Source organism: Pan paniscus, chromosome 16 (genome assembly GCF_029289425.2).
Source record: "Pan paniscus chromosome 16, NHGRI_mPanPan1-v2.0_pri, whole genome shotgun sequence".
NCBI classification, from domain to species: domain Eukaryota; kingdom Metazoa; phylum Chordata; class Mammalia; order Primates; family Hominidae; genus Pan; species Pan paniscus.
The window spans coordinates 57,952,850-57,978,347 of NC_073265.2; the positions used below are offsets into that span (position 1 = coordinate 57,952,850).

Below are 25,498 nucleotides of genomic sequence, written 5' to 3' on the forward strand. Positions count from 1 at the left end.
TTAAGCAATGTGATCACGTTAGCTTTCTTTTTTTCTTTTTTTTTTTTTTTTGAGACAGGGTCTCACTTGGTCATCCAGGCTGGAAGAGAGTGGCATGATCATGATTTATTGCAGCCTAGGCCTCCTGGGCTCAAGCAATCCTCCCACCTCAGCCTCCCAAGTAGCTGGGACTCTAGGTGTGTGCCACTATGGCCAGCTAATTTTTTTGGTATATTTTTTGTAAAGGTGGAATTTTGCCATGTTTCCCAGGCTGGTCTCGAACTCCTGGGCTTAAACGATCCACCTGCCTTGGCCTCCCAAAGTGCTGGGATTACAGGTGTGAGCCACTGTGCCTAGCCTACATTAGCTTTCTCAGACAACATGTTTTCTTGGAGTTAATAATTGCATTTTTAAATTTGTTTGATGTCTCTATAGAAAACTGGTTTTCGGCCAGGTGCGGTGGCTCACGCCTGTAATCTCAGCACTTTGGGAGGCCAAGGCGGGTGGATCACGAGGTCAGGAGATCGAGACCATCCTGGCTAACATGGTGAAACCCCGTCTCTACTAAAAATACAAAAAATTAGCCGGGCAAGGTGGCGGGCGCCTGTGGTCCCAGCTACTCGGGAGGCTGAGGCAGGAGAATGGCGTGAACCCCGGGGGGCGGAGCCTGCAGTGAGCCGAGATCGCGCCACTGCACTCCAGCCTGGGAGACAGCGAGACTCCGTCTCAAAAAAAAAAAAAAAAAGAAAGAAAGAAAAGAAAAGTGGTTTTCAAGCTTTTTTTTTAAGCAATGGAGCTCATCAGTCTCTAGAAAGACTTGTCTCCTTCCCGAGTGCAGGGCTCTGACCACACCTTCTTCTAAATAGGCTCCTCTCTGTTCTGAATAGGTTCCGGTGATGTTGCCTAACCTGCCCCTCCAGTGTATCGCCCGTGGGCTGCTGGCTAGAAGCTCCTGTTATCTGATGGCCACCTATTGACTGGTTTGGTGCCTCTCAGATTTGCCTGGGCTGGGCTGGGTGCCAAACACTTAATGCACACAGCTCTGCTCAGGGAACACTCCAAAGCAGCTTTTGCGATCAGATGGAAGGAATGACTCTGTCAGAGAGTAAGTGAGCTGTGGAAGCAGATGATGCAGGGCCTGTCTGCCCATGAAAAGTCTGAGCTGCAGGAGGGGAGCTGGCTAACGATGACCAGTAGGGTTCAAGAACACTCGCTTTTGAGAATCACACCTGTGTGGAAATCCCGGCTTTGCTTTCAGCTGCTTGACCTTGGGCAAGTAGCTTAACCTCTCTGGGCCTTAATTTCCTCATACCTAATTAACAGGGTTGTTTCCAGAGTTAAAGATAACGTGCGTAACCCTAATAAATCTGAGTCACATGTGACCCGCCTCTGCTTAGAGTCTCATTTTTTAAAAATCATATTCAGCTGGGCGCAATGGCACACGGCTTTGGAAGGCCAAAGCAGGCGGATCACCTGAGGTCAGGAGTTCAAAACCAGCCCAGCCACCACAGGGAAACCCCATCTCTACTAAAAATATAAAAATTAGCTGGGCATGATGGCTGACACGTGTAGTCCCAGCTACTCAGGAGGCTGAGACAGGAGAATCGCTTGAACCCAGGAGGCGGAGGTTGCAGTGAGCCAAGATCACACCACTGCACTCCAGCCTGGGCGACAGAGTGAGACTCTGTCTCAAAAGCAAATAAATAAAAAAAAATTAACATTAAAATTTAAAAACTTTCCTTTTTTTTTTTTGTTTTTTTGAAGACAGAGTCTCACTCTGTCGCCCAGACTGGAGTGCAGTGGTGTGATATCAGCTCCCTGCAACCCTTGCCTCCTAGGTTCAAGTGATTCTCATGGCTCAGCCTCCCAAGTAGCTGGGATTACAGGTGCCCACCACCATGCCTGGCTAATTTTTGTATTTTTAGTAGAGACGGGGTTTCTCCATGTTGGCCAGACTGGTCTCAGACTCCTGACCTCAGGTGATCCACCCGTCTCAGCCTCTCAAAGTACTGGGATTACAGGCATGATCCACCGTGCCTGGCCTAAAAAATTATATTCTAACAGCCCAAAAGTAATTTAAAATATATTCCAAACCTAACTGCATCTTTCATAGAATATTGAAAGGATGCCCATTTGTAACTGATATCAACGCTCTCCAAATCCTTTTTCTCTATCCTCTAATTTTCCCACAACATACAACATCAGTGAAATTCTCCTGGGTCCAGCCTCTGAGGCTTTTTTCCCCCTCTCTTTCTCTGCCTCATTCTGCATCTTCCATACCACTACCATTTTCTCCAGTCCTGTTTTTTCCTCTACCCATCCTGCCATGGCTCTGTTGCAAAAGATCAAACGATCTGGAAATGAGCCGATAGAGATGCAGGCAGGAAGTGGTGGGGAAGAGGTCACAGCAGGACACATACTCTGAAATAACTCTTCTTCATCTCACTGGGAAGTGCCAGGCATGTGCAGTAGCAAGGGCTTGGCAGAAATTGGTTCTCCTCCTCCTTATTATTCTGATGAGGAATCTGAAGGAGACAGCGGTATAACCTCCTAGACTTCCCTCTTTTCTGACCACCTACCCACTGTTAGCAGATGGGCCGTAACTGGAGAAACTTCCTTGCCTCCTTTCCTCCAAACTCCCCAAAAAAGTAGCATGAAAAAGACCTGAGAGATGGAAGCATAGCTTCTGCCTATTCCCCCTCCCTTCTCTGCCACCTTTGTAGCCGCTAAACATGGAACAGCTCTTCCACACCCATCCACGCCCCTTGTTCCATCCTTTTGTGGACTCACCCCCTCCCAGGAAGTCATGGACTGAGCACCTACTGGGTACCAGACCTGTAAGGGGCTGGAGATTCAGAGACAAGGATGACACAGACTCTGTCCTCAGTTGCTCACAGCCAAACAGAAACAAACTGCAAATCAGATCTGGTTGTGATTTGTTTGTTTGTTTGTTTGTTTTGAGACAGAGTCTTGCTCTGTCACCCAGTCTGGAGTGCAGCGGCACAATCTTGGCTCACCGCAACCTCCGCCTCCTGGGTTCAAGCGATTCTCCTGTCTCAGCCTCCCGAGTAGCTGGGATTACAGGCGTGTGTCACCATGCCTGCTTAATTTTTGTATTTTTAATAGAGACGGGGTTTCTCCATGTTGGCCAGGCTGGTCTCAAACTCCTGACGTCAGGTGATCTGCCCGCCTTGGCCTCCCAAAGTGCTGGGATTACAGGTGTGAGCCACCGCACCCGGCTTGGTTGTGTTATAATGGAGGGAAGCACAGAATGCTGTGAGAGCACAGAGGAAGAGATCTTCACCCACTAAGGGATCAGGGAAGACTTTCTGGAGGAGGTGTCATCTAAGCTGTACAATAATAAGTGCTGTCATATATTGAGCATTTACTGATATTCTCTTCACTAAGTGCTTTGCTAAGCATATTAGCTCACATAATCTTCACAACAATGCTAAAAAGTAGACATTGCTATTCTCATTTTAGAGAGGGGAAACCGAGGCTCAGAGAAGTTCATTAACTTTCCTAAGGCCACAACTTTCACTGCGAAAAATCAGCAGAGCTGTAATTCAAACACAGGCCTGTGTGACTCCGAAGACTATGCTTTCAACCACAGGGCACTGTGTACCGGTGTTCAAGATGTACACTGCAGAAGGACGCTCATTCATACGTAGAGAGAATGGCTCGTGTAAGAGTATATAGGTGGACCCAGAGATTCAGGCCTCTCTGCTGACTCCCAGAGCAACAGGAAAGAGCCTCCTCCTGATCCAAAACTGACTGTGCCCTGGGGGAAGCAGGGAGTGTGGGCCCCAGGGAGAGTAGGTACACCCAGCATCTGAGCGTGTGTGAACGAGGCAGATCGTGGGCCTGTGTGTGTGCCACCAGGGCTGCTGCCCATCAGGCTGGTCATTCCAGTGGGTAGTAACAGCTTAACTTTAAACACTTTTACTTGATGCAGGGGCACCTTTTCCTCATTTGCAGAGGTGTATATGAACGAGCAGCAGCCTGTCCCACCATGGCTGTGTGGCCTCCCTGAACCATTCAGTCTTGGGGAGGACACAGCCGCAGAGCAATGTGGCCCAGCCTGACTTGGCCCAGCAGGGCCCAAAGACGAAAATAAAACACAGGTGATTCCTCAAGGACCTTCCAGTCCAGTTGAGAGGCCCAGAAAAAAGGTGCTCCATTCAAGGCCACCCCAGGGCCATCAAACTAATCTCCTTCTCTCTCTCTTTCTCCTCTGCAGACAGGCAGGATTGAACCCAACTACCCCAAGGTCTGTGGCCACCAAGGCAATGTGCTGGATATCAAATGGAACCCCTTCATCGACAACATCATTGCCTCGTGCTCGGAGGACACGTCGGTGAGCAGAGGGGTGCTCCCGGAGGAGGGTGGGCTCAGGCCCCTCCCTGCTTCCTTTGGAGGCCTCTCTTCCTACCCTCCCCTCCTCCACCCTTTGCCCTTCTTCCCTCCTCTTTGTCATCTTTCCAGCAAGCCCCACGATGTGGGGGGGATGGGAGCTAGGAAAGAACCAAGGCAGCAAATCCCTGCTGGATTCCAGAGATCTGTGTTTTCAGTGTGATTGAGCTTGGAGGTGTTGCTTTTGTAGGTGAGAATTAGAATTTAAAAATTAAGCGTGTGATTCAGCATTTGTCTATGCTCTCTAAAGAAGGGCAAGGGAAAGAATATAAACAAGGAGGGAGGGAGAAAAGGAAGGAACTGGATGGGCATGAGGAAAAGAGCGCCTGTTCTTTGCAGGCTGGGCAGGGTAAATGTACCATCTGGTTTGTCCTCTCTGAGTCGTGGTTTCTAGGAAAGGAGACTTAGCTGAGAGAAGTGTCCTGATTTTTCCAAGGACCCATACAGGTGACCCAAAATTTGAACTCCATGTGTCCCACCATTCAATGAGAAGAGAGAAGAAACAGGAGAAGGGAGATAAGTAAGAGAGATCAGGGAGGAGACAGAGAGAACAGGGAGAGAACAGATAGGAGAAATAGAGATAGGAGGGAAAGGGGGAAAGAGACAATTTAGAGAGGGGGATAAAGAATCCAGGGTAAGTGGCTTGGGCACAGTGGGTTCACGCCTGTAATCCTAGTGCTTTGGGAGGCCAAGGCAGGAGGATCACTTGAGGCCAGGAGTTTGACACAGCCTGGGCAACACAGTGAGACCCCCGTCTCTACAAAAAATTGAATTAAAAAAAAAAAACTAGGTGGGTGTGGTGGTGCACACCTGTAGTCCCAGCTACTAGGGAGGGTGAGGTGGGAGGATCACTTGAGCCTGGAAGGTCAAGGCTGCAGTGAGCTGTGATTGTGCCACTGCACTCCAGCTTGGGTGACAGAATGAGCCACTGTCTCAAAAAAAAAAAAAAAAGAGTTCGAGCATGGTGGCACATGCCTGTAATCCCAGCACTTCGGGAGGCTGAGGCAGGTGGATCATTTGAGGTCAGGAGTTCGAGACCAGCTTGGCCAACATGGTGAAACCCCATCTCTACTAAAAAGACAAAAATTAGCCAGGCGTGGTGGCGCACCCCTGTAATCCCAGCTATTCGGAAGGCTGAGGCAGGAGAATCACTTGAACCTGGAAGGCGGAGGTTGCAGTGAGCTGAGATCGTGCCACTGCAGTCCATGCACTCCAGGCTGGGTGACAGAGCAAGACTCTGCCTCAAAAAAAAAAAAAAAAAAGAATCCAGGGAAAGTGAAATTTGAAACTGTGTTCTGGCCACTCCTTCCTCAGACTCTACCAACTTTCACCAGTGGAGGTAGGGTCAGAGGGCACTGGCAGTGGCCTTCCAGAGGGAGGGTCCCATAATGTGTTCCACACTGTCCCTGAGCAGCATCAGTACACCAGCTTGGAAGAAAGAGGAGATTTCAGAGCCTCAGCTGAGCTGGTGAGGAGGGCCTGGTGTTCCCAGATGAAGGAGGATCAGCCTAAGCCCCTGGTGTTCCCAGGCAAAGGAAAATCCCAGCCTTTTAGTCAGGCCACAAGCATCTACCTGGTGCTCACTGGCAGAGCCTGGGTACCGGTCAGATTTTCAGGAATGTTGGAATGGGTAGGAACTTCAGAGCTCATGTCTCCCTGTCTTCCCAGACTGGACTGTGAGCTCCTGGGAGCAGAGACCACAGCCTATTTGGTTCTGCACCCCATGCATCCAGCACAGGGCCTGGTACCTAATAAATGCTTAGTAGGTGTTGGATGGGATCGATGGATGCATGGATGGATGGATGGATTGTGGATGGATGGATGGGTGGATTGTTGGATGGATAGATGGATGGATGGATTGTTGGATGGATGGATGGATGGATGGATGGATGGATGGATTGTTGGATTGTTGGATGGATGGATGGATGGATGGATGGATGGATGGATTGTTGGATTGTTGGATGGATGGATGGATGGATGGATGGATTGATGGATGGATTGTTGGATTGTTGGATGGATGGATGGATGGATGGATGGATGGATGGATGGATGGATGGATTGTTGGATTGATGGATGGATGGATGGATGGATGGATGGATGGATTGTTGGATGGATGGATGGATGGATGATGGATGGATGGATGGATGGATGGAAGGATGGATGGATTGTTGGGTGTATGACTACATTGATGGATAGAGAGACGAATGAGTAAAATTGATGATGGATAGATGAATGAATGAAAGAATGGATAAGTAAATAGATGACTATATGACAGGTGGGTAGATGGATGAATGAAAGATAAACACATGAACAAGTAAATTAATATAGTCCATCTAATCAGTTATCCAAAGAAAGAAAGATTCACAGTAAATAGCCTCCATCAGTTCATACGCTGGGGGTGAGGTCAGCTGGCACAGTACCTAGTACATGGGAGAGTGGTGAAGAGGTGACTGGAAGGGTGGAGTGCACTTGACCAGCCCATAGTCCATCACAGAGGGCTCCTGAGAGTGGCAGCAGTGAAGGCAGTGCCCTTGGGAGCAGAGAGAGCAAGAGCCTGTAGTGAAGATGGTCCATCAGGCTTCAGCAGCCCCAGAACCAAATTAGGGACAGTGGTCAGGGGTCAGGACATAGGCAGGCCAGGGCTGCAGAAGGAAGGGCACAGGTGCTGGAGCTGGGGGACACAGAGAGTTCACCAGTTGCTTCCTGGGCTGGGAAAGAGGCACAGGAGCTGGTGGAGGCTGGAGAGCCCAGTGGCCAGCACAAGAGGCCTGGGGTCAGTGGGAGAGAGGGCAGGTGGAGGTGCTGCCCATCCTTCTCTCCTGGGTTCAGGGAGCCCAAGAAGGAATGCGGTGACCACAGCTGGCTCCGTCCCTGCCTGCTGAGGTGCTGGGAGAGTGGCGGGAAGGGCTGACCCCAGCTGGTGTCACCAGCCAGCAGGTAGTAGCCCCTGGAACTCAGGGCTGCTCCTCTACCCACTCTGGGATGGGCCTTTCACATACATTTAGCTCTTAGAGCCACTCCGTGAGACAGGCACTGCCACCCCCAAACTGAGGGTTGGTAGGTAGGTCACAAGCCAGGAAGTAGAGGAGCAGGGATTTTACCTGGCCTGCTTGCTGCAAAGCCCATGCTCTGCCAAGCTTCCTCATCACAGACAGCCAATGCTGTCTCCCAGTGGCTCATGTCTTACCCAGGGACCCAGCTAGGATAACAGATGAGCAGTGCCCGTCTTGATGTAGGGGGGACAAATTAGACCAGGGCTCCTGGAATCACTGGCCACCCAGGTTCCTCCTCAGGTCTCAATTTCTCCTGCCTGGCTCATGGTGAGAAGGATCTGACCAGTCCTAGCTCGGCGTCTTATTTAACCTGATATGTGCCTCATGCTCCAGGACCCCAGCCTGTAAACAAGACATCCATGGTTTGTGTCCAAGAAAAACATAAGGCTGCATCCCTGGCCACATGAGCCAAGAGACTCTGTTCAGTTTTGCACGCACTGACTGAGAGACCACGGTATGCCTTGCACCACCCTGGCTGCTGGGGTCCAAAGAGGGATCTGGTAGACCTGGGCTGGAATCTCAGCTTCACCATTTACCATCTGGGTGGCCAATGGAGTGTTACTTGGCCTCTCTGAGCCTCGGTTTTGCTCGTCTCTGAAACAGTAAGATACCTCCCTTTGGCTGTTGTGATGAGGATGAAGGTTAGCCTATGCCCAGTAGTATGCCTGTCCCTTCATCGATGCCTGCTCATCTCACTCTTGCTCTGGAAACACCCCTAGTAGAGGCGCAGAGGGGCAGGGCCCACCCCACCCACCAAAACGTGGTGCAGAATGAGGTCATTGCATCCACCAAGGTCAAGCAAAGGGCTATGCACACAGAGAGAGAGAGATTAGTTTTGACCAAGGTGCAGAGAGGAGAAGAGGTAGTTAGCTGGACTTTGGAGAAGCAGGACATTGACAGACAGAAAAAGGGTTAGAGAAGGAGTCCCAGGAAGAGACCCAGTATATCCGGTGTGCTTGGCCTGGAGAGAATGCATATACAGTGCGCTTAGAAAAGGGAGAGTCATCTGGTGTGACTGGAGCCCTGGGGTGGTGGTCAGTGAGAGGAGCGGGCAGGAAGGGCAGCTGTGAAGGGCAGTTGGACCCAAGGAGAGAAGGCTTAGGGTTCAGGGTAAGCAGCCCAACTTTGCAGCGAGACTTGTGCTTCTCAAGTCATCTGAGCATCAGTGGACCCCACCGAGTGTGGTGCATGGGAGACACTACACGCTCCAGGGAACCAAGGGGACCTGTGTGGATGGAGGGGGTCACAGACAGCTTTATGGAGGACATGGGGCCTGAGCTAGCTGGATACAGGTAGATCAGTGGAGAGAAGGGAAGAGCGGAGGGGTGTGGCTGGAGGAGTGAAGGGAAGGGACACGGGCTTGGGGCACAGGAAGGGAGGGGCTGGCCCGGGCTGCTGATCCAGAGACAAGGAGATTAAGTCTCTGGATCAGAGAGGAACTAAGCTCTCGCTCCAGCTGCCAGGCCAGCTGCCCCAGAAGTACAGCCCTGAACCGCATCTTACCCGGGTGTCCACCCCTCCCCGCCTTGGAGCTAGGGATCTTGGCAGTGGAACCAACAGGTTCCTGAGGCTGGATCCCAACCTCTCCTGGAGGACGCGCTCTGGGACCCTAAGGGAGGTGCCTTGCCCAAGGTCACACAGGGAGCCTTTGTCCTAGGAAGGTCCCCTGACTCCCAGTCTGCACTCTCAGCCCCTCACCAGTGGCCCTGGTTCTACAAGGGAGGAAACTGAGGCTCAGGGCCATGGTGGGCTGGGCTGACAGTTCAGATTCATCACGCTCAACATTTACATCACAGCGTCTGCTCTCCTCAGGGTCCAACCTGGGTGCTGGGGGAAAGCACAGGAGAGGCATCCCCCGCTGCAGCCTGGGAGGGGGTGGGGCGTAAAGGAAATGGAGTTTGCAGCTTCCAGGGGGTGGACAGGAGGTCAGCACTGCTGCCAGGGCCCTTCCCACGGCCTCCCTGCCTCCTTCAAAGCACCTGAGGCATCGGCCACCGAGGCCCTCCCTCCACCCATTCCAGCTGGAATGGTCAACTTGCTGCTCACCAGACACGACATCCAGACCCAGGCTTGGGAGGTCAGTCGCCAAAGCTGCTGTGTGTGCCAGGCACTGTGCTACATACAGGGCTGGGGACGGCGCCAGGCCACAGGGGCCCAGAGGGAAGCTCTTCACAGCAGGTCTGGACCAGTTCCCCTGGTAGTGCCTGCCTGTTTCACCCCCAGCCCTCCACTTCCCTCTACTTGTCTCTCAAAACATTCAGAGGACACTGGTGGGATTTCACGAGCCCTGATTTCCCCAGCTCCTTCCCCATATCCCCCAGCCCTGCAACCTCCAGTGAAATCAATCCCCGTCCCCCAGGATCCGTTTCCCCTCCCTGAGCAGGGGGAGGTCCTCTGGAGTCTATCCTCCATCCCGCCAGGGATCCAGCAGAACATACCCAGGCCCTTCCCCAGGGGCTTTGGGCCCGAGGGAGGGCTGGGGGCCATAACTCTCCCTGGCATCTGGCAGAATCCAGTTCTTTCCGCTGCTGGGTGATGTCACCTATTGTTGAAGGCTATGCTTTTTATAGCTTCTGCCGCAGCTAGGGAGGGCGGCTGGCAGGCGGCAGGGAAGGGCGCTATCGGTTTCCAAGCCTCGTGCTCCCAGCCCTTCTCCGGGGGCCAGCAGCCGCGGAGAGAGAGAGGTTTCTGTCATCTCAAGGAGAGGGAGAGAGCGATCCCAGGAGAGAGGGAGGAGGGAGAAGAGGCAGGCGCCTCTTGCTGGTGGGCCGAGCTCCACATCTTTCCTTTGCCTTTTATTCAAGCTCTTCCATCCTGTGTCTGCTCTCCTCACCCTGTAGGTGATGCCCCTCCCTGAGGAGCTGGGGGCGGGATGGACAGGATGTCAGCCCTGCTGGAAGCCACCCACCACCCTGCCTCCTGCACGCCCCCGCCTCCCGAGCTCCGGAACCAATACCTCTTGGAGCTGGAAGGGAGTGATGCACTTTTGTAGAGGTAGAAGGAAGGTAGCCCTGAGGGGCCAGTGCGCTGAGTGGGTCTTCACTAATGATTTAGCAGCCACAGAGAAAGCAGCAGTATGGCTCCCTGGCTAAGCAGCCAGGCTCAGGAGTCCCTAGGCCTAGGTTCAAATCCTGGCTCTGCCACTTCCAGGCTCTGCGATCTAGGACTAGTTTCTTTTTTTTCTTTTTCTTTTTTTTTTGAGAGACGGAGGCTCGCTCTGTCGCCCAGTCTGGAATGCAGTGGCGCGATCTCCGCTCACTGCAAGCTTCACCTCCCGGGTTCAGGCCATTCTCCTGCCTCAGCCTCCTGAGAAGCTGGGACTACAGGCGCCTGCAACCACGCCCGGCTAATTTTTTTTTTTGTATTTTTAGTAGAGACGGGGTTTCACCGTGTTAGCCAGGACGATCTCAATCTCCTGACCTCGTGATCTGCCCGCCTCGGCCTCCCGAAGTGCTGGGATTACAGGTGTGAGCCACTGCACCCGGCCTAGGACTAGTTTCTTTACCTCTGAGTACCAGTTGCCCTACTGTAAAATAGGAATCATCTCGGGCTCTGAGAACTAGATGAATATAAAAGTGTTTTGTGTCCCCTAAGAACTCCATAGACATTAACTGTTACTTTCTTTTCCTTAAGTGAGGGCCCAAGAGTTTAAATAACTTGCCCAGGCCAGGCACGGTAGCTCACGCCTGTAATCCCAACACTTTGGGAGGCTGAGGTGGGTGGATCACCTGAGGTCAGCAGCTTGAGACCAGCCTGGCCAACATGATAAGCGGAAGGACAGATCATGTCCTCCTCAGGGGGTTGGGTCCAGCCCAGGGAAGAAGGAAAAATCAGGTACGGGCACGGGCAGGAGTGTGGAAGAGAGGAGGAGGGTAGTCTGCCTGATTCCAATTCTGAGTTTGAATCCCAGCTCCTCCTTTCCTAGCTGTGACACCTGGGCAAGTTTTCTCACCTCTGTGGGCCTCATTTCCTTATCTGTGCAAGGACAGTCATTAGTAGTCATAATAATAATAGGTAGCACTTATTCTTTCATGCATCCAGCGCCACAACGACCACTTCATGCATCCTCTAGCAACCCCCTCCCAGGACTCACAGCAGTAGATGCTCAACAATGCTTCCTTCTGGGTCCTCAGTTCGCCCCTCCTACCTCCCTGGGTTTGGTGGGATTCGTTTCCCATATTGGCAAACAGTGAGTCCGGTGCTCAGAAGATGTCAGAATCAAGGTAGATGTTGAGATTCTACCTCTTGTTTAGATGAATGATGATAAACTCAATTTTTAGAATGAACAGAATGATTGACAAGAAACGGGGAGGAGAGAGCTCCAGGAGCCTCCTGGCCCCTAAGCAAACACCTTCAGCTTTTCTCTTCACTGCAGGAGACATCACAGTTACTGTGCTCTTGGACCCAGGCACCATCTCTGTGGATTGGTTAGATGGAAATCTTGGGGCCAATGATTGTGTACTGTATACAGCTAAATTGGAGGCTTCTCGAGGGCAGAAACCATATCTTTTTCTTTTTCTTTTCTTTTTTTTTTTTTTTTTTTGAGACAGAGTCTCACTTTGGCACCCAGGCTGGAGTGCTGTGACACAATCTTGGCTCACTGCAACCTCTGCTTCCTGAGTTCAAGCGATTCTCATGCCTCAGCCTCCCAAGTAGCTGGGACTACAGGCCCATGCCACCACTCCCAGCTAATTTTTGTATTTTTAGTAGAGACGGGGTTTCACCATGTTGGCTAGGCTGGTCTCGAACTCCTGGACTCAAGTGATCCACCCGCCTCGCATCCCAAAGTGCTGGGATTACAGGAGTGAGCCATTGTGCCCAGCCCAGAAACCATATCTTTCTTTTTTTCTTTTTTTTTTTTTTTGAGACGGAGTCTTGCTCTGTCACCAGGCTGTCATGCAGTGGCGCGATCTCAGCTCACTGCAACCTCCGACTCCCTGGTTCAAATGATTCTCCTGCCTCAGCTTCCCGAGTAGCTGGGATTACAGGCACGCGCTACCACGCCCAGTTAATTTTTGTATTTTTAGTAAAGACAGGGTTTCACCATGTTGGCCAGGCTGGTCTTGATCTCCTGACCTCAAGTGAACTTCTCGCCTAGGCCTCCCAAAGTGCTGGGATTACAGGTGTGAGCCACCTCGCCCAGCCCAGAAACCATATCTTATACTGTCCTGTTCTTCCCCACGCTACCCCAAAACAGATTTGTTTGTTTTTTGAAGTAGCTACTAAGGGGTTAGATATCAGATCTTCTCCTAGCTGCTTAGGCCCATGGTGAACTCCAACTCCTCCTGTGAACTTCTATACCATATATACAGACAGTGGGTACTGTCTGCTTGCTGTAGCTGTGTAATAAGCAGAAGGTCCCTTAAATGGAGAATTCTGCCCCTTAGGAACAGTGTCATCAGAGGAGCTAACAGCCCTAGCCCTAAGTCACTAGCAGTCATGACCCTCAACATGTCAGAAAGCAGAGATCCAACCAGACACCTCCATAATCATGTACGCGTTTTAAAGATGAAGTTTATGCTGCATTCCATAAAATGGAAACAAACTTCATATCATATGTATTGACTACACAGCGGGCAACAAAGTGCACATGAAAAATATAACTTGGCCAGGCTCGGTGGCTCATGCCTGTAATCCCAGCACTTTGCAAGGCAGAGGTGGGCAGATCACTTGAGCTCAGGAGTTCGAGACCAACCTGGGCAATATGGCAAAACCCTGTCTCTACACACACACACACACACGCACACACACACACACACACACAAATACAAATATTAGCTGGTCATGGTGGTGCGCATCTGTAGTTTCAGCTACTTGGGAGGCTGAGGTGGGAGGATGGCTTGATCCTGGGAGGTGGAGGCTGCAGTGAGCCAAGATTGCACCACTGCACTCCAGCCTGGGTGAGAGAGCAAGACCGTGTCTGGAAAAAAAAAAGAAAACTATAACCCAATTACATCTAAAGTTTGACCACTATAAAACTTGGGTATGATCCCTAATTAATATTAGGTAAGCATCCTTAAATGTTATTCTTTGGTCATCTGCTTGGTAGTGTATACATTTTATCTTTACTTAGTATTTATAGCAGCTCTGCTGTATGGGTATAATTATCCTTACAGGTATGAAGACAGATGTTCGGAGAGGCTAAGAAACTTGGGGAAAATCTCACAGCCAATAAGGTCAGAGCCTGCATTCTAACAGAGCTGTCAGACCACAAAGCTTCTTGCTTGTTGGCCAGCTGCTCCCTCTCCCATGTGCAGGGACAGTTGGTTTTGTAGCTTTATTAACTGTCCTTATCAGCTGCCTTGCCTTTGCCTTGTCTGCAGTGTCTGCTGCCTCCCCAACAAGACTGACAGCTACTTGAGACTAAGAACCGTTCCCCCATATCTAATCTGTTTGGCACACAGAGGGGAGCTGGGTATGTTCTGTTGGGTTGAACATCACTGAATTAAACAAGGCTCTGACCCAGGGACCTGTAAAGGAGACAGTCCCCAGCAAGGCAGGCTTGCTGGAGAGAGTAGTTTTGCCACTTCTCCCCACCCTTTCCTTCCAGAAATCCGGTTTGGCAAACGCTACTGAGTTTCCTGTTGAATTGAAGTAACCTCCCAGAGCAACCTCTGAGCAGATCCACAGGGCTCCTCCCATGCCTTATCCACTCTGTTTTCAACAAATCCCTCGAATACTAAGGGATTGGAATTCCTTTCCCAGCTACTCAGGCCCACTGTGAACTCCAGCTCCTCCTCTGAGCTCTGTAGCATGTGGTGCCAACTGTTTGCTATAGCCATGGGTCAAGCAGAGCCCGTCTCCTTCTCCCAGTAATGTATTCAATGTCAAAGCAGAAAAGTTTGGAAGATTAACTAATACTATCTAAATGTGCAGATGAAGGCCAGGTACAGTGGATCTCACTTGAGGTCAGGAGTTCGAGACCAGCCTGGCCAACATGGCGAAACCTCATCTCTACTAAAAATACAAAAATTAGCTGGGCGTTGTGGTGGGTGCCTATAATCCCAGTTACTTGGGAGGCTGAGGCAAGAAAATCCCTCGAACCCAGGGGATGGAGGTTTCAGTAAGCTGAGATCACATCACTTCACTCCAGCCTGGGCGAAAGGTGAAACTCTATCTCAAAAAAAAAAAAAAAAAAAAGAAAGTAAATGTGCAGATGAGAAAACCAGGACCCAGGGAGGGAAATGGCTGGTATCAAATGGGGATAAAGCAAGGCACCTCTCTCCCTCTCTGTGGGATATTTATTCATCTGAGTCCCTCAAGCCCTGCCTGAGACCCTACATCCAACAGTTCTTGGTGAAAACAGCTCTCTTGGTTTCCATCTGTAGGCCTTCATTCCATGAGACTTGAATCCAGTTAAGGGGCTGGTGCCTGGGCATAGACACCAGTTACCCTGACCCCCCATCCCTGGGCTTAGCCCCTAGGCTCCTAGGCAGAGCTGTCACCTCAGCATGTCAGCTCATGTATCTAGAAGGCTTCACACTTCCAAGAGCTCTGCACCCAGTTTACTTGAACCCACACACCTCTAACAGGTACAGTCTCTATTTTCTGGATGAGGAGCCTGAGCCTCAAGACAGGTTAACTGGCTTGTTCACAGTCACTCAGCTAGTACGTGAGACTGGAACCTGGGCTGGGGCTCACTCCACAGCCCCCCATGTGACTCTACCTTACCCTGGCATAGGTGTAACCCAGAGATGCCTCAGTTACTGGGTTGCTCAGGAATTAGGGTGTCCTGGGAAAGAGTTTTCTTCTGAGACTCTGGGCCCAAGTAGGGCTTCTTCAAGCTTCAGTGATGAGATATGACACACATGACCTCTGGCCTCCTCTCCACCAGCCAGCCTGCTCCACACGAGCCAGGCTGACCCCCGTGCAGGTTCCCTACCTGCTGGCGCCTGACCCCACACACCCTGGGCATTTTTCTGCCTCCTCACCCCTTCCAACATCCCAACTTGTCTTTTTAAACTTAGTTCAACATCCTGTCTTCCAACACTGCTCCTCCCAGGCCCTTCCACCCTGGTCCCCCTAACAGCTGGGTTCAAGCTTTCCAACAGCTCTGTGCCCCCACAGGCTCTCCGTCTGCATGCACCACTTAGTGCTACTCAAGAGCAGGCATGGGCAAGTTCAACACCACACCCCACTGGCTCATAGGAGGCCCTCGGGAGGTGTTAGTGGAGTTAATGAGGCTCAACTTTTGGCTTCAAAGATCTTTCTTGATGGCCAGGGGCAACTATTCTACCTCAGTCAATGCTTATGCACCAAGATACAGTATGAGACATCCCTAGACAGAATCCTCTGCCCCCAAATATCTCTTCCCTTTGAGTCTGCAAGCTTTAGAGCTTCCTACTCAAGTGCAGACAAGGGTAGCCGGTAGACATGAGAAAAGATGCCTGGTATTTTTTTTTCTTTTTTTTTAGAGACAGGGTCTCACTCTGTCACCCACACTAAAGTGTAGTGGTGTGATCATAGTTCACTGCAGCCTCGTCTTCCTGGGCTCAAGCGATCTTCCCCTGCCTTAGCCTTCCCAGTACCTGGGACTACAGGAGCATGGCACCACATCCAGCTAATTTTTTCCTTTTTTGTAAAGATGGGGGTCTCACTGTGTTGCCCAGGTTGGTCTTGAACTCCTGGGCTCAAGCAATCCTCCCACCTAGGCTTCTTATTTTTGAGACAGAGACTCGCTCTGTCGCCCAGGCTGGAGTGCAGTGGCACAATCTCGGCTCACTGCAAGCTCCACCTCCCAGGTTCCAGTGATTCTCCTGCCTCAGCCTCTTGAGTAGCTGGGATTACAGGCGTGTGCCACCACGCCCAGCTGCCGCCTAGGCTTAAAGTGCTAGGATTACAGATGTGAGCTACCACGCCTGTCCTCGGTATTTCTAAGAATGGAAGGAACACAAATCCAAACAACAGGTGGCATTTTTGACCTATCAGATGGGTAAAAATCCAGTTTTTTAAAGGTATAGTTTTAGAGGCATAATGAAGCAGTCTCAGACTCTGTGGGTTAAAAACTAGGACAGTTTTTGGGGACAATTTTACAGTAGCTATAAAAAATATGAAACACTTCTAGCCATTTTCCTACAAGAATATCCACACCACTGCACAAACTTGGATTACGAGCATGTTTGTCATAGAATAAATTGTGATCATGGAAAAAAGTGAACAGAACTTAGATGTCAATTAATAGAGGTCGATTATATTCATCATGGAACGGTCATACAACAGATGCCTCTCTGGCCACTTAAAAAGATAAGGTAGATATTCATGGAGTGGTGTGGAAAGATGCCCAGGATCTGCTATGTGAGAAAAGCAAGTTGAAAAAGAACATGTGTAATAGTATCCCTTCTGGGTAAAAAGAAAGAAGTGTGTGTGTCTGTGTGTCTGTGTCTGCAATAGGTGGGTGTCTAGCCCAAGCATTAGTCTCCCAGCTTCAGGGTCACCTTTCTACAGTACATTTGGGGACAGAAGGAATGTGTTTTGCTGGTGACTACTGAGTTATGTACTCGCCAGCTTGTTCCCCCTGCACCCTCTCAGTCACTTCCAGACCAGTCTTCATCCCTGAACGCCCTGGTGCAGGGGTTGTTGAGGAAAGAGCATTGGGGTATTCTGGGCCCCCTATACATCACTCCCTCCCCCAATTCCCCCCCTCCCACCATCTCACAGGACTGTATGGGAGTCTTGGACTTTACTAGAGGGTTGGAGCCACCAAAGGGGATGACAATGGGGATGGGAAAATATTTCAAACTCTCCCCAAATTATAAAGTTTTTCGCAAGTGGGCTTTTGAAATGGATTTACTGAAACTGAGAATGGTGCACCCAAGGGTGACCCCAAACCCTTGACAGAACTTGCCTTTCTTACCTTGAAACCTCCCAGTCAACAGCCACAGGAGCTGGCTCTGTGGGGGGAACACACATGAGGGAAATGCTCATTCTTATAGTATGAGGAGGAGGCACCAAGAAGGAAAATTTGTCTAAGGAATTCCCTGAGGGGCACCCCAGTTCCTAGCCTTGCTCCCAGGACTTCTGGTCTGCCTTTGGCTTTCTTTTTTTCTTCTTCTTTTTTTTTTTTTTTTTTGAGATGGAGTCTTGCTCTGTCACCCAGGCTGGAGTGCAGTGACGCGATCTCGGCTCACTGCAAGCTCCGCCTCCCAGGCTCACACCATTCTCCTGCCTCAGCAGCCCAAGTGGCTGGGACTACAGGTGCCTGCCACTACGCCTGGCTAATTTTTTTGTATTTTTTTAGTAGAGATGGGTTTCTCCGTGTTAGCCAGGATGGTCTCGATCTCCTGACGTCGTGATCCGCCCACCTCGGCCTCCCAAAGTGCTGGGATTACAGGCGTGAGCCACCGTGCCTGGCCCTGCCTTTGGCTTTCTTCCTTTTTTTTTATTTTTCTGAGACAGAGTCTCGCTCTGTTGCCCAGGATAGAGTGCAGTGGTACATTCATAGCTCACTGCAGCCTTGAACTCCTGGGCTTAAGGGATCCTCCCACCTCAGCCTCCTGAATAGTTGGGACTACAGGTGCATGCCACAACACCTGGCTAATTTTTTCAATTTTTTGTAGAGGCGGAGTCTCACTATGTTACCCAGTCTGGTCTTGAACTCCTGGGCTCACGTGATCCTCCTGCCTTGGCTTCCCAAAATGCTAGGATTGCAGGCATGAGCCACCTCACCTGGACTTGACTTTCTTTAACATGCTTTCTGCATTTATTCATAGCCTTTGGAATTATAATCAATTGACTAGTATTACATATTGATATAATGTATTACATTGTTCCTTTAATGTTGATCACTTACACTGCTTCTACATTATCCATATAAATGATGTTGCAGTGAACATCTTCATGCATGGAGATTTTTTGCTTATATTGTATTTTAAGAGTGAAGTTACTGGGTCAAAGAGTGTAATATAAACGTCTTTATGGGTCCTACTAAAGATTGCCAAATTGCTTCCAAAAGAGTTACTCTGATTTATAATACTACCAACATCCATTCAATCTATAACTTCTAGTATTACCTTGCCAACACTGGCTCTTTTTATTTTTTTTTTTTTGGTTGGCTATTTTAGCAGATTATAAATGGTATCTCAAAGCTGTTTTTCCTGTTTTTCTCCTTACTAGCAAGGGTGGAGTTCAGATTTTCGAAAAGATTTTTTTCGTGTTTTTTTTTTTTTTTTTTTTTTTTTAGACAGAGTCTTGCTGTGTTGCCCAGGCAGGAGTGCAGTGGGTCTCAGCACACTGTAACCTCCGTGCCTGGCCTCAAGCGATCCTCCCATCTCAGCCTCCCGAGTAGCTGGGACTATAAGCGTGCGCCACTACACCCGGCTAATTTTTGTTTCTTTGGTAGAGACACGGTCTCGCTGTGTTGCTCAGGCTGAAAGATTCTTTTTCTTTTTTTGTTTTTTTAAAGTGTCCTAAATTATAGTCACATGTGCTCTTTCCAACCAGTTAGACTGTAATGAATAATATTAATGATAATAATAACAATTATAATTCCTTAGGCCTTTAGAGCACTTTGCAGTTTATAAACTGTTATACCATTGTGTCTTTTCATTCTACCAGTAGGTGAAACAGGGCAGGGATGTTCCCCCCACCTACCACCTACCTTATTGATTAAATAGTTGAAGCTATACAGAGGAGGTTTGCTTTGAGTGACAGAAGCCCACCAGGGCTGATGTAAATAATTAGGGGGGTGATTCCAAGACTGCAGAGAAACTGCTCAGTCTCTCCCTGTCTGGGGCCACGTGGTCTCCTCTCTGCTTCTCTCTGCATGTCCCATCCTCCTCTCTGCAGATCATCTTTTTCTGCTTCTTTATCAGTATCCACAAGACTGAAAATAGCAGCTCTATCCAGGCTCTGCCCATCCTTCCAGCTCAGGCCCCAACATCTGATCAGTCTCTGCCTTCAAGTCCACCATCTCTCAGGAGAGACCTGGGGCCCCTCAGCCTCCCAGATGCAGTTCCCCCTGCCCAGGGGTCCATCCTGGGTGGGGGACACAGTCGGGGATAAGGCCCTGTGGTCCAAACAGCCAAAGTGGGGCTGAGCAGAGTAGCAGGAAGGCAGAGTCTCCTAGAAGGATGTGGCATGTGAAGCAAGGATAGGCTTTTTAACACAACATTTGCTAAAAGGGGCTCATGCATGTTCTTCTTATCCGGGCTAGGCCACAGCAGTAGCAACATGCCAGTAATAACAGTTCTTAGGTCTGCAGAGAAAACCTCCCACAGGCAGAGAGATGGTCTCCTTCCTCTCCAGCCACACCCTGAGACCTCCCAGCAGGCCTCAGTCGAGCTTTGCCCATCGCCTCAAGCCAGGAGGTGGCTCATCAGGCAGATCTCAGAAAGCCTGGTGTCCGAGGAAAGGGGCACCTCTCATCAAGGGCCCTCTTGGCCGTGTCCACCCAGCCTGGACCCTCATCTCCCTCTGCAGGTGCGGATCTGGGAGATCCCCGAGGGCGGGCTGAAGCGGAACATGACGGAGGCGCTCCTGGAGCTGCACGGGCACAGCCGGCGTGTGGGGCTGGTCGAGTGGCACCCCACCACCAACAACATCCTGTTCAGCGCTGGCTACGACTACAAGGTATGCAGTGGGCAGGCAGCTGGGTGGAGAGGGATTGGGGAAGAGAAAGGGGCCTTTTGGGTACCCGTAGGAAGCACTGTTGCTTCCTAAGCAACAAATATGGCCTCATCTGTTCATTTGCTTATTCATTCATTCATTCATTCACTACACGCAACTGAGCAACTCCTGTGCACCCTGTCATTCCTGGGGTCCACAGAGGCCGGAGGCATCTTTTCTGCCTTCTCTGGTGGTTGATTGGAGGAGAATGCCCCTTCCATGCCCACACCCTTTGCCTGGCCACTTCTTAACCAAGAGGTGGCAAAAGGGGTAACCAAAGCTGCTGGAGGGCAAAAAGTGGAGCCTCAGCCCCGAGCCCCAGGCACATCCTCAAAAAAAGGTGGGCTGACCACATGGGACCTGACAAGGAACATGTATCCTTCTTGCTCTTCCATAAACTGAGCCCAGGCTGGTGCTGGGATCTGACCAAGGATATTGATGGATTTGTGTGCCAGGGATGTATCAGCCTTTCCATACAGAACTCAATGACCCCCTCCTGCACCCCAGCACACCCCAGGCCCTGCATGGGGCGCTTCTCCCAGGGCAGTCAAGTGTGGACTGGGGACAAACACCCCAGGACCCTAGCAGCCACTGACCCTGCCTCCCATGCATCTGCCCTCGCAGGTCCTCATCTGGAACCTGGATGTGGGTGAGCCGGTGAAGATGATTGACTGCCACACGGATGTGATCCTCTGCATGTCCTTCAACACGGACGGCAGCCTGCTCACCACCACGTGCAAGGACAAGAAGCTGCGTGTGATTGAGCCCCGCTCTGGCCGTGTTCTGCAGGTGGAACCCTACATTTTTTGAGATTGAAGGGGAAGGTATTGAGGGCTGGGGCTCAGCTTTCAGCAGGCCTGGAAAAAAAAGGCTGTGCCAGCCCCCTTCTCCAGTGCATCTCACTGCACCTCTGTTGAACAACCTTTCTCTCTCCTGAGCCCTTCTCAGCTCATAGGAACCCTGCCTTGTTCTGGGTGGGGAGGGACCTCATACCCTTTCCTGTCCCCACTGCACCCCCTATCTCCAGACAGGATTCTTCTGGCTTGCTCTGGGGGCTGAACTGGTGACACCCTTCAGTGCATACATCCCCAGGTGTTAACCAAGTCCACCACAGGCACAGGAGGAGGAGACACTGGACTCACTGCCCAGCCACTTGACAGGATGAGCCTGAGGGAAATGGCTAGGGTGCCAAGGTTGACGGTGAACTTAGCTCCACTTTTGGTCTTTGAATCTCCTGGGTCTTGGGTTTGAGGAAGGGGTTAAGTGCCATTTGGAAGTAAGCAATTACCATTTTTTGAGCACCTGCTGTGTGCTGGTCATGGGGAGAGATGGAATGGAAAATATGGATGATATCTGAGGTTTGCCTTCTACACAAGAAGGGATTAATGCTTGATCTGGGTGTGTTTACCTTGGAATAGTCCAATATTACAAGACCAGAAAGTTTTCTAGTACTATAGGTTGAGCATCCCAAATCCAAAAATCCAAAATCCAAAAGACTCCAAATCCAAAACTTTTTGAGCACTGACATAACACCCAAAGGAAATGCTCATTGGAACATTTCAGATTTTGGATTTGGGGATGTGGGAAGCTCAACTAGTAGGTATAATGTGAATATTCTGACATCTGAAACAATCCAAAATCTGAAACACTTCTGGGCCCAAGCACTTCAGATAAGGGCTACTCAACCTGTACCACTACAAATAAGAATAATGAGAGTTGCTTAGCATGATTAGTGTTAACTGACATCTGCTAAGAGCTCACTGTGTGGCCTGCACTGTGCCCGGGGCTCTGCACATCATCTCATTTAATCCTCAGGACAACCCTCTCCGCTGGGTGCTGTTACTCCTCTCATTTGATACATGAGAACACTGAACCTTAGCGAAGTTGGGAGACTTGAATCTCACAGTTCCAGGAGGAGCTAGGATTCAAACCCAGAGCCCATGCCAAACAGAAAGAATGTTTATGAACAGAGAACCCCCACCTCCAATTCCCAAATGGGGCCATGAGCCCAGGGAAGGTGAAGGTCTTCTCTTGGGCTACACTTTTTTGGCGGAGCTAGAACTAGAGTTCAGAGTGTGTGATGCCAGCCTGAATATGTGCACTGCCCCATTGGCCTCTTTTCTGACTTGCTGCCAACTTACCTGATGCCGAGGACTGTTCTGTGTTAGGAGGAAATCAAGTGTCACGAGCCAGTGGGCAGGAAAGGAGGCCCAAGACAGCTCAGTTAAGGAAGCACTCCCTGATGAGGCAAGCTGTGAAGCAGTGATGGGCATGAGTCTCTTGTCCTCCTGAGCCTCAGTTTCCTCACCCTCAAAATGGGGATAATGATTTCTTCCGATAGATATTGTTATGGGGATGAAAAGCAATGCCCCTGGTGAGAGCTCCTGAAGTGGTGTAGCCCCCAACTGGACTTGGTGGACGTTGGCTCCCCTCTCGCTCCCTGTTCCCCACATTCTCTGGGAAATGGCAGAGAAGGCATCTGTGGAGCCATTGCTGCACAGTGCTTAGAACAGTGTCCCGTGGCTGCTGTAACAAATGCCCACAAACTAGGTGGCTGAAAACAACAGAAATGTATTCTCTCACCATTCCAGAGGCCAGATGTCTCACATCAAGGTGTCAGCAGGACTGTACTCCCTACAGATGCTCTAGGAGAAAACCCATTCCTTGCCTCTTCTGGGGGTTGCCGGCTCCCGTGGCTGGTGGCCACATCACTCCAGTCTCTGCCTCCAGGGTCACACACCTTCTCCCCTGTGTGTCTCTGTAATCTTACCTCTCTCCCACAAGGACACTCATGATGGCATCCAGGATCCACCTGGATAATCCAGGGTAATCTCATCTCCAAATCCTTAGCTTAACCACATCTGCAAGGACCCTTTTCCAAATAAGGAAATAATTGCAGGGGCCAGGGCTGAGGACATGGGTGTATCTTTTCGGGACCACCATTCATGCCACTGCAGAACCTACATGTTGGGGACCCTGGCTCACCACCTCCCTCTGTTCCTACCAGGAGGCCAACTGCAAAAACCACAGAGTGAACCGGGTGGTGTTCCTGGGGAACATGAAGCGGCTCCTCACGACAGGGGTCTCCAGGTGGAACACAAGACAGATTGCCCTCTGGGACCAGGTCAGCCACGGGGAGGCCTGCTGGGTTTGGGCTAAAGGAAGCATCATTGCCTCGGAGGTCACTTCCTCAGAAAGTCAGGAGCCTGGGCCCGCACACCAGCTTCTCATAGCATTCCCAGTGGAGAAATCAGACAGAGACCCCCAGAGGCCGAGCTTGGGTACAGAGGCTTCAAGGAACAATGTCGGCCACACCTGCAAGATGTTCACCCTCTTTTTCCAGAGTGGGGGCTGAGCTCCAGAGAGATCGAGAGACTTACCTGGGGACACATAGCAAGTAGCAGGTTTGGGGACAATGAGAACAAGTCCCTTGCCTCCTGTTTGTAAGACCCTTTCCACTGCCCCTGGCTGCTTTTCGTGACAAGAAAGTCAGTCTTGCCACCACCCATAGGACGGGCTTTTTAACATCTAGGGGAGGTCTTAACATAAAGTAGTTGCCATCCTAAGAGGCTTTCCTGGGATTTGGGGAGGGGCATGCCATCCTGCCTGCAGAGAGGCTGAGACCAGCTCTTCTCCCTCAGGAGGACCTCTCCATGCCCCTGATCGAAGAGGAAATTGATGGGCTCTCTGGCCTCCTGTTCCCCTTCTATGATGCTGACACCCACATGCTCTACCTGGCTGGAAAGGTAGTAGGAGGTGGGGGAGGGCCCGGGGCAGCCTGTGGGAGAGCCCTACCCTCAATGCACCCCTGCACCTGCCCCACCCCCTGGAGAGTAGCCAGCCTAACCTTCCAAGTTCCTGGGCCTCACCTTTCCCATCCACACCTGCCCTCAAGTCTGACACCCATTCTTACTCAAATGTCTGCTACCAAGAATTCCTTCAAAGGTGAGCTGGAGCGGGCTTTTACATTGGAATAAAGATCAGAGCCTGCAGTGTAGTCAGTGATGAATGATGGAATTTGAGATACCCGCCAGGAGATCCTTGATGAATACAGCCTTGTTTGTCAGAAAGGCTGTCTACACACACACACTCACATCAGCCCATCCACCTCCACGTCTCCACCCGCAGTGAGTCCCCTGTGGTGCACCCACTAGGAGCCTAGAAGCCAGGTTTCCTTGGTTTTTTTAACTGCCCATGAGGCACAGGGGAGAGCTGTCTTCAGCTGGCTCCTGGGACCAGGCCCTGCTCTGCCCTCCCTACCTGCCACCTTCCTCAACTCCATCTCTCCTGACCCCAGGGTGATGGAAACATCCGGTACTACGAGATCAGCACTGAGAAGCCCTACCTGAGTTACCTCATGGAGTTCCGCTCCCCAGCCCCGCAGAAAGGCCTAGGTAAGGGGCCCCGAGGCTGCCACAGCTGGTGTGCTCATGGCATGGGAGGACATCTGGCCCATGGGTCACCCCCTCCCTTAAATGGAAAATCAGACTCAGAAGGCCATAGCACATGGGCAAGTTGGAACAGAACCTGCAAGAGCTGGCCCTGCTGCAGCTGTCACTGCCCACTGGACCGGTGCTGTCACCCCACTGTGCTCACATCCACCATCAGCAGCAGCTTGCCAGCATGTGCTCTGCGTCTGCACTCCTGATCGCAGATGGGGAGCCTGAAGCCCACAGTGGCTATGATGATGGTGGGAAGTGGTCCAGTAACTAGAGGTCAGAGTGGGGTCTAGGCACAAGTCCCTTCCTGAGCCTCTAGGAAGCCGTGACTCCCAGATCCCAGCAGCAGCTCTGTCTGCCTGATAGGGCAGGAAGAAGTTCCAGGTGTTCCCGTGACTGCAGCCCCAAGCTCCCTAGGCTCTCAGGCAGAAACCCAGAGAGGGCTCTGGGATTGACAGGGTGTAGTGAGTGAGACCCCACATTCTCCCACCACTAAAAGTCTTACAACCAATTTTCCTTCCTTTCAACTAACCTGGTAATGCATATGATTCAGCAATTCTATATTTCGGGTCCAAATCACCCAATGAAACACCCATTTTCAGGGACCTCCCGTTCCCACCTCTGCGGGTGATCCTCTTTGGAGTTTGAGTCTAGCTTGCTTTCCCTGTGGGTCTGGTATTATGGACAGGGCCTGAGGGCCAGCTTCAGGAACATCGGGGCTGAAAGGGCCTGAGAGCCCACTCCAGTGACCAACAGCAAAATGGAAACCAAAAGATGTCCAAAGTCCTAATCACCATTCCATCAACTTTACTCTTCCCCAACTCTGTCATCCCCACCTCCTTCACTGTCACTCCTGCATCAAATAGTATAAAAATCAGCCTGGACTTTGGAGTCAGACCTGGGTTTACATTCTGGCTCAGCTGTGCACTTAATCCCTCTAAGTCTCAGTTTCCTCATCTGTAAAATGCAGATAATCAAACCTTCCTTGAATGGCTAATGTAAGGCTTAGAG

At 50.8% G+C, this 25,498-nt stretch overlaps 1 protein-coding gene across 4 annotated transcripts in view; it reads left to right on the forward strand.

Annotated features, from left to right (window-relative positions):
- CORO2B (coronin 2B) overlaps nt 1–25,498 on the forward strand; it is a 209,333-nt gene that overhangs the window by 172,421 nt on the left and 11,414 nt on the right. For all 4 annotated transcript variants that reach the window (XM_063596756.1, XM_034939015.3, XM_057299940.2 and 1 more), the window contains 6 exons: nt 4,220–4,336; nt 19,863–20,012; nt 20,673–20,837; nt 23,056–23,172; nt 23,690–23,794; nt 24,346–24,442. In XM_063596756.1, coding sequence (XP_063452826.1) covers nt 4,220–4,336; nt 19,863–20,012; nt 20,673–20,837; nt 23,056–23,172; nt 23,690–23,794; nt 24,346–24,442 — 751 coding nt within the window. The remainder of the gene's footprint in view (nt 1–4,219; nt 4,337–19,862; nt 20,013–20,672; nt 20,838–23,055; nt 23,173–23,689; nt 23,795–24,345; nt 24,443–25,498) is intronic.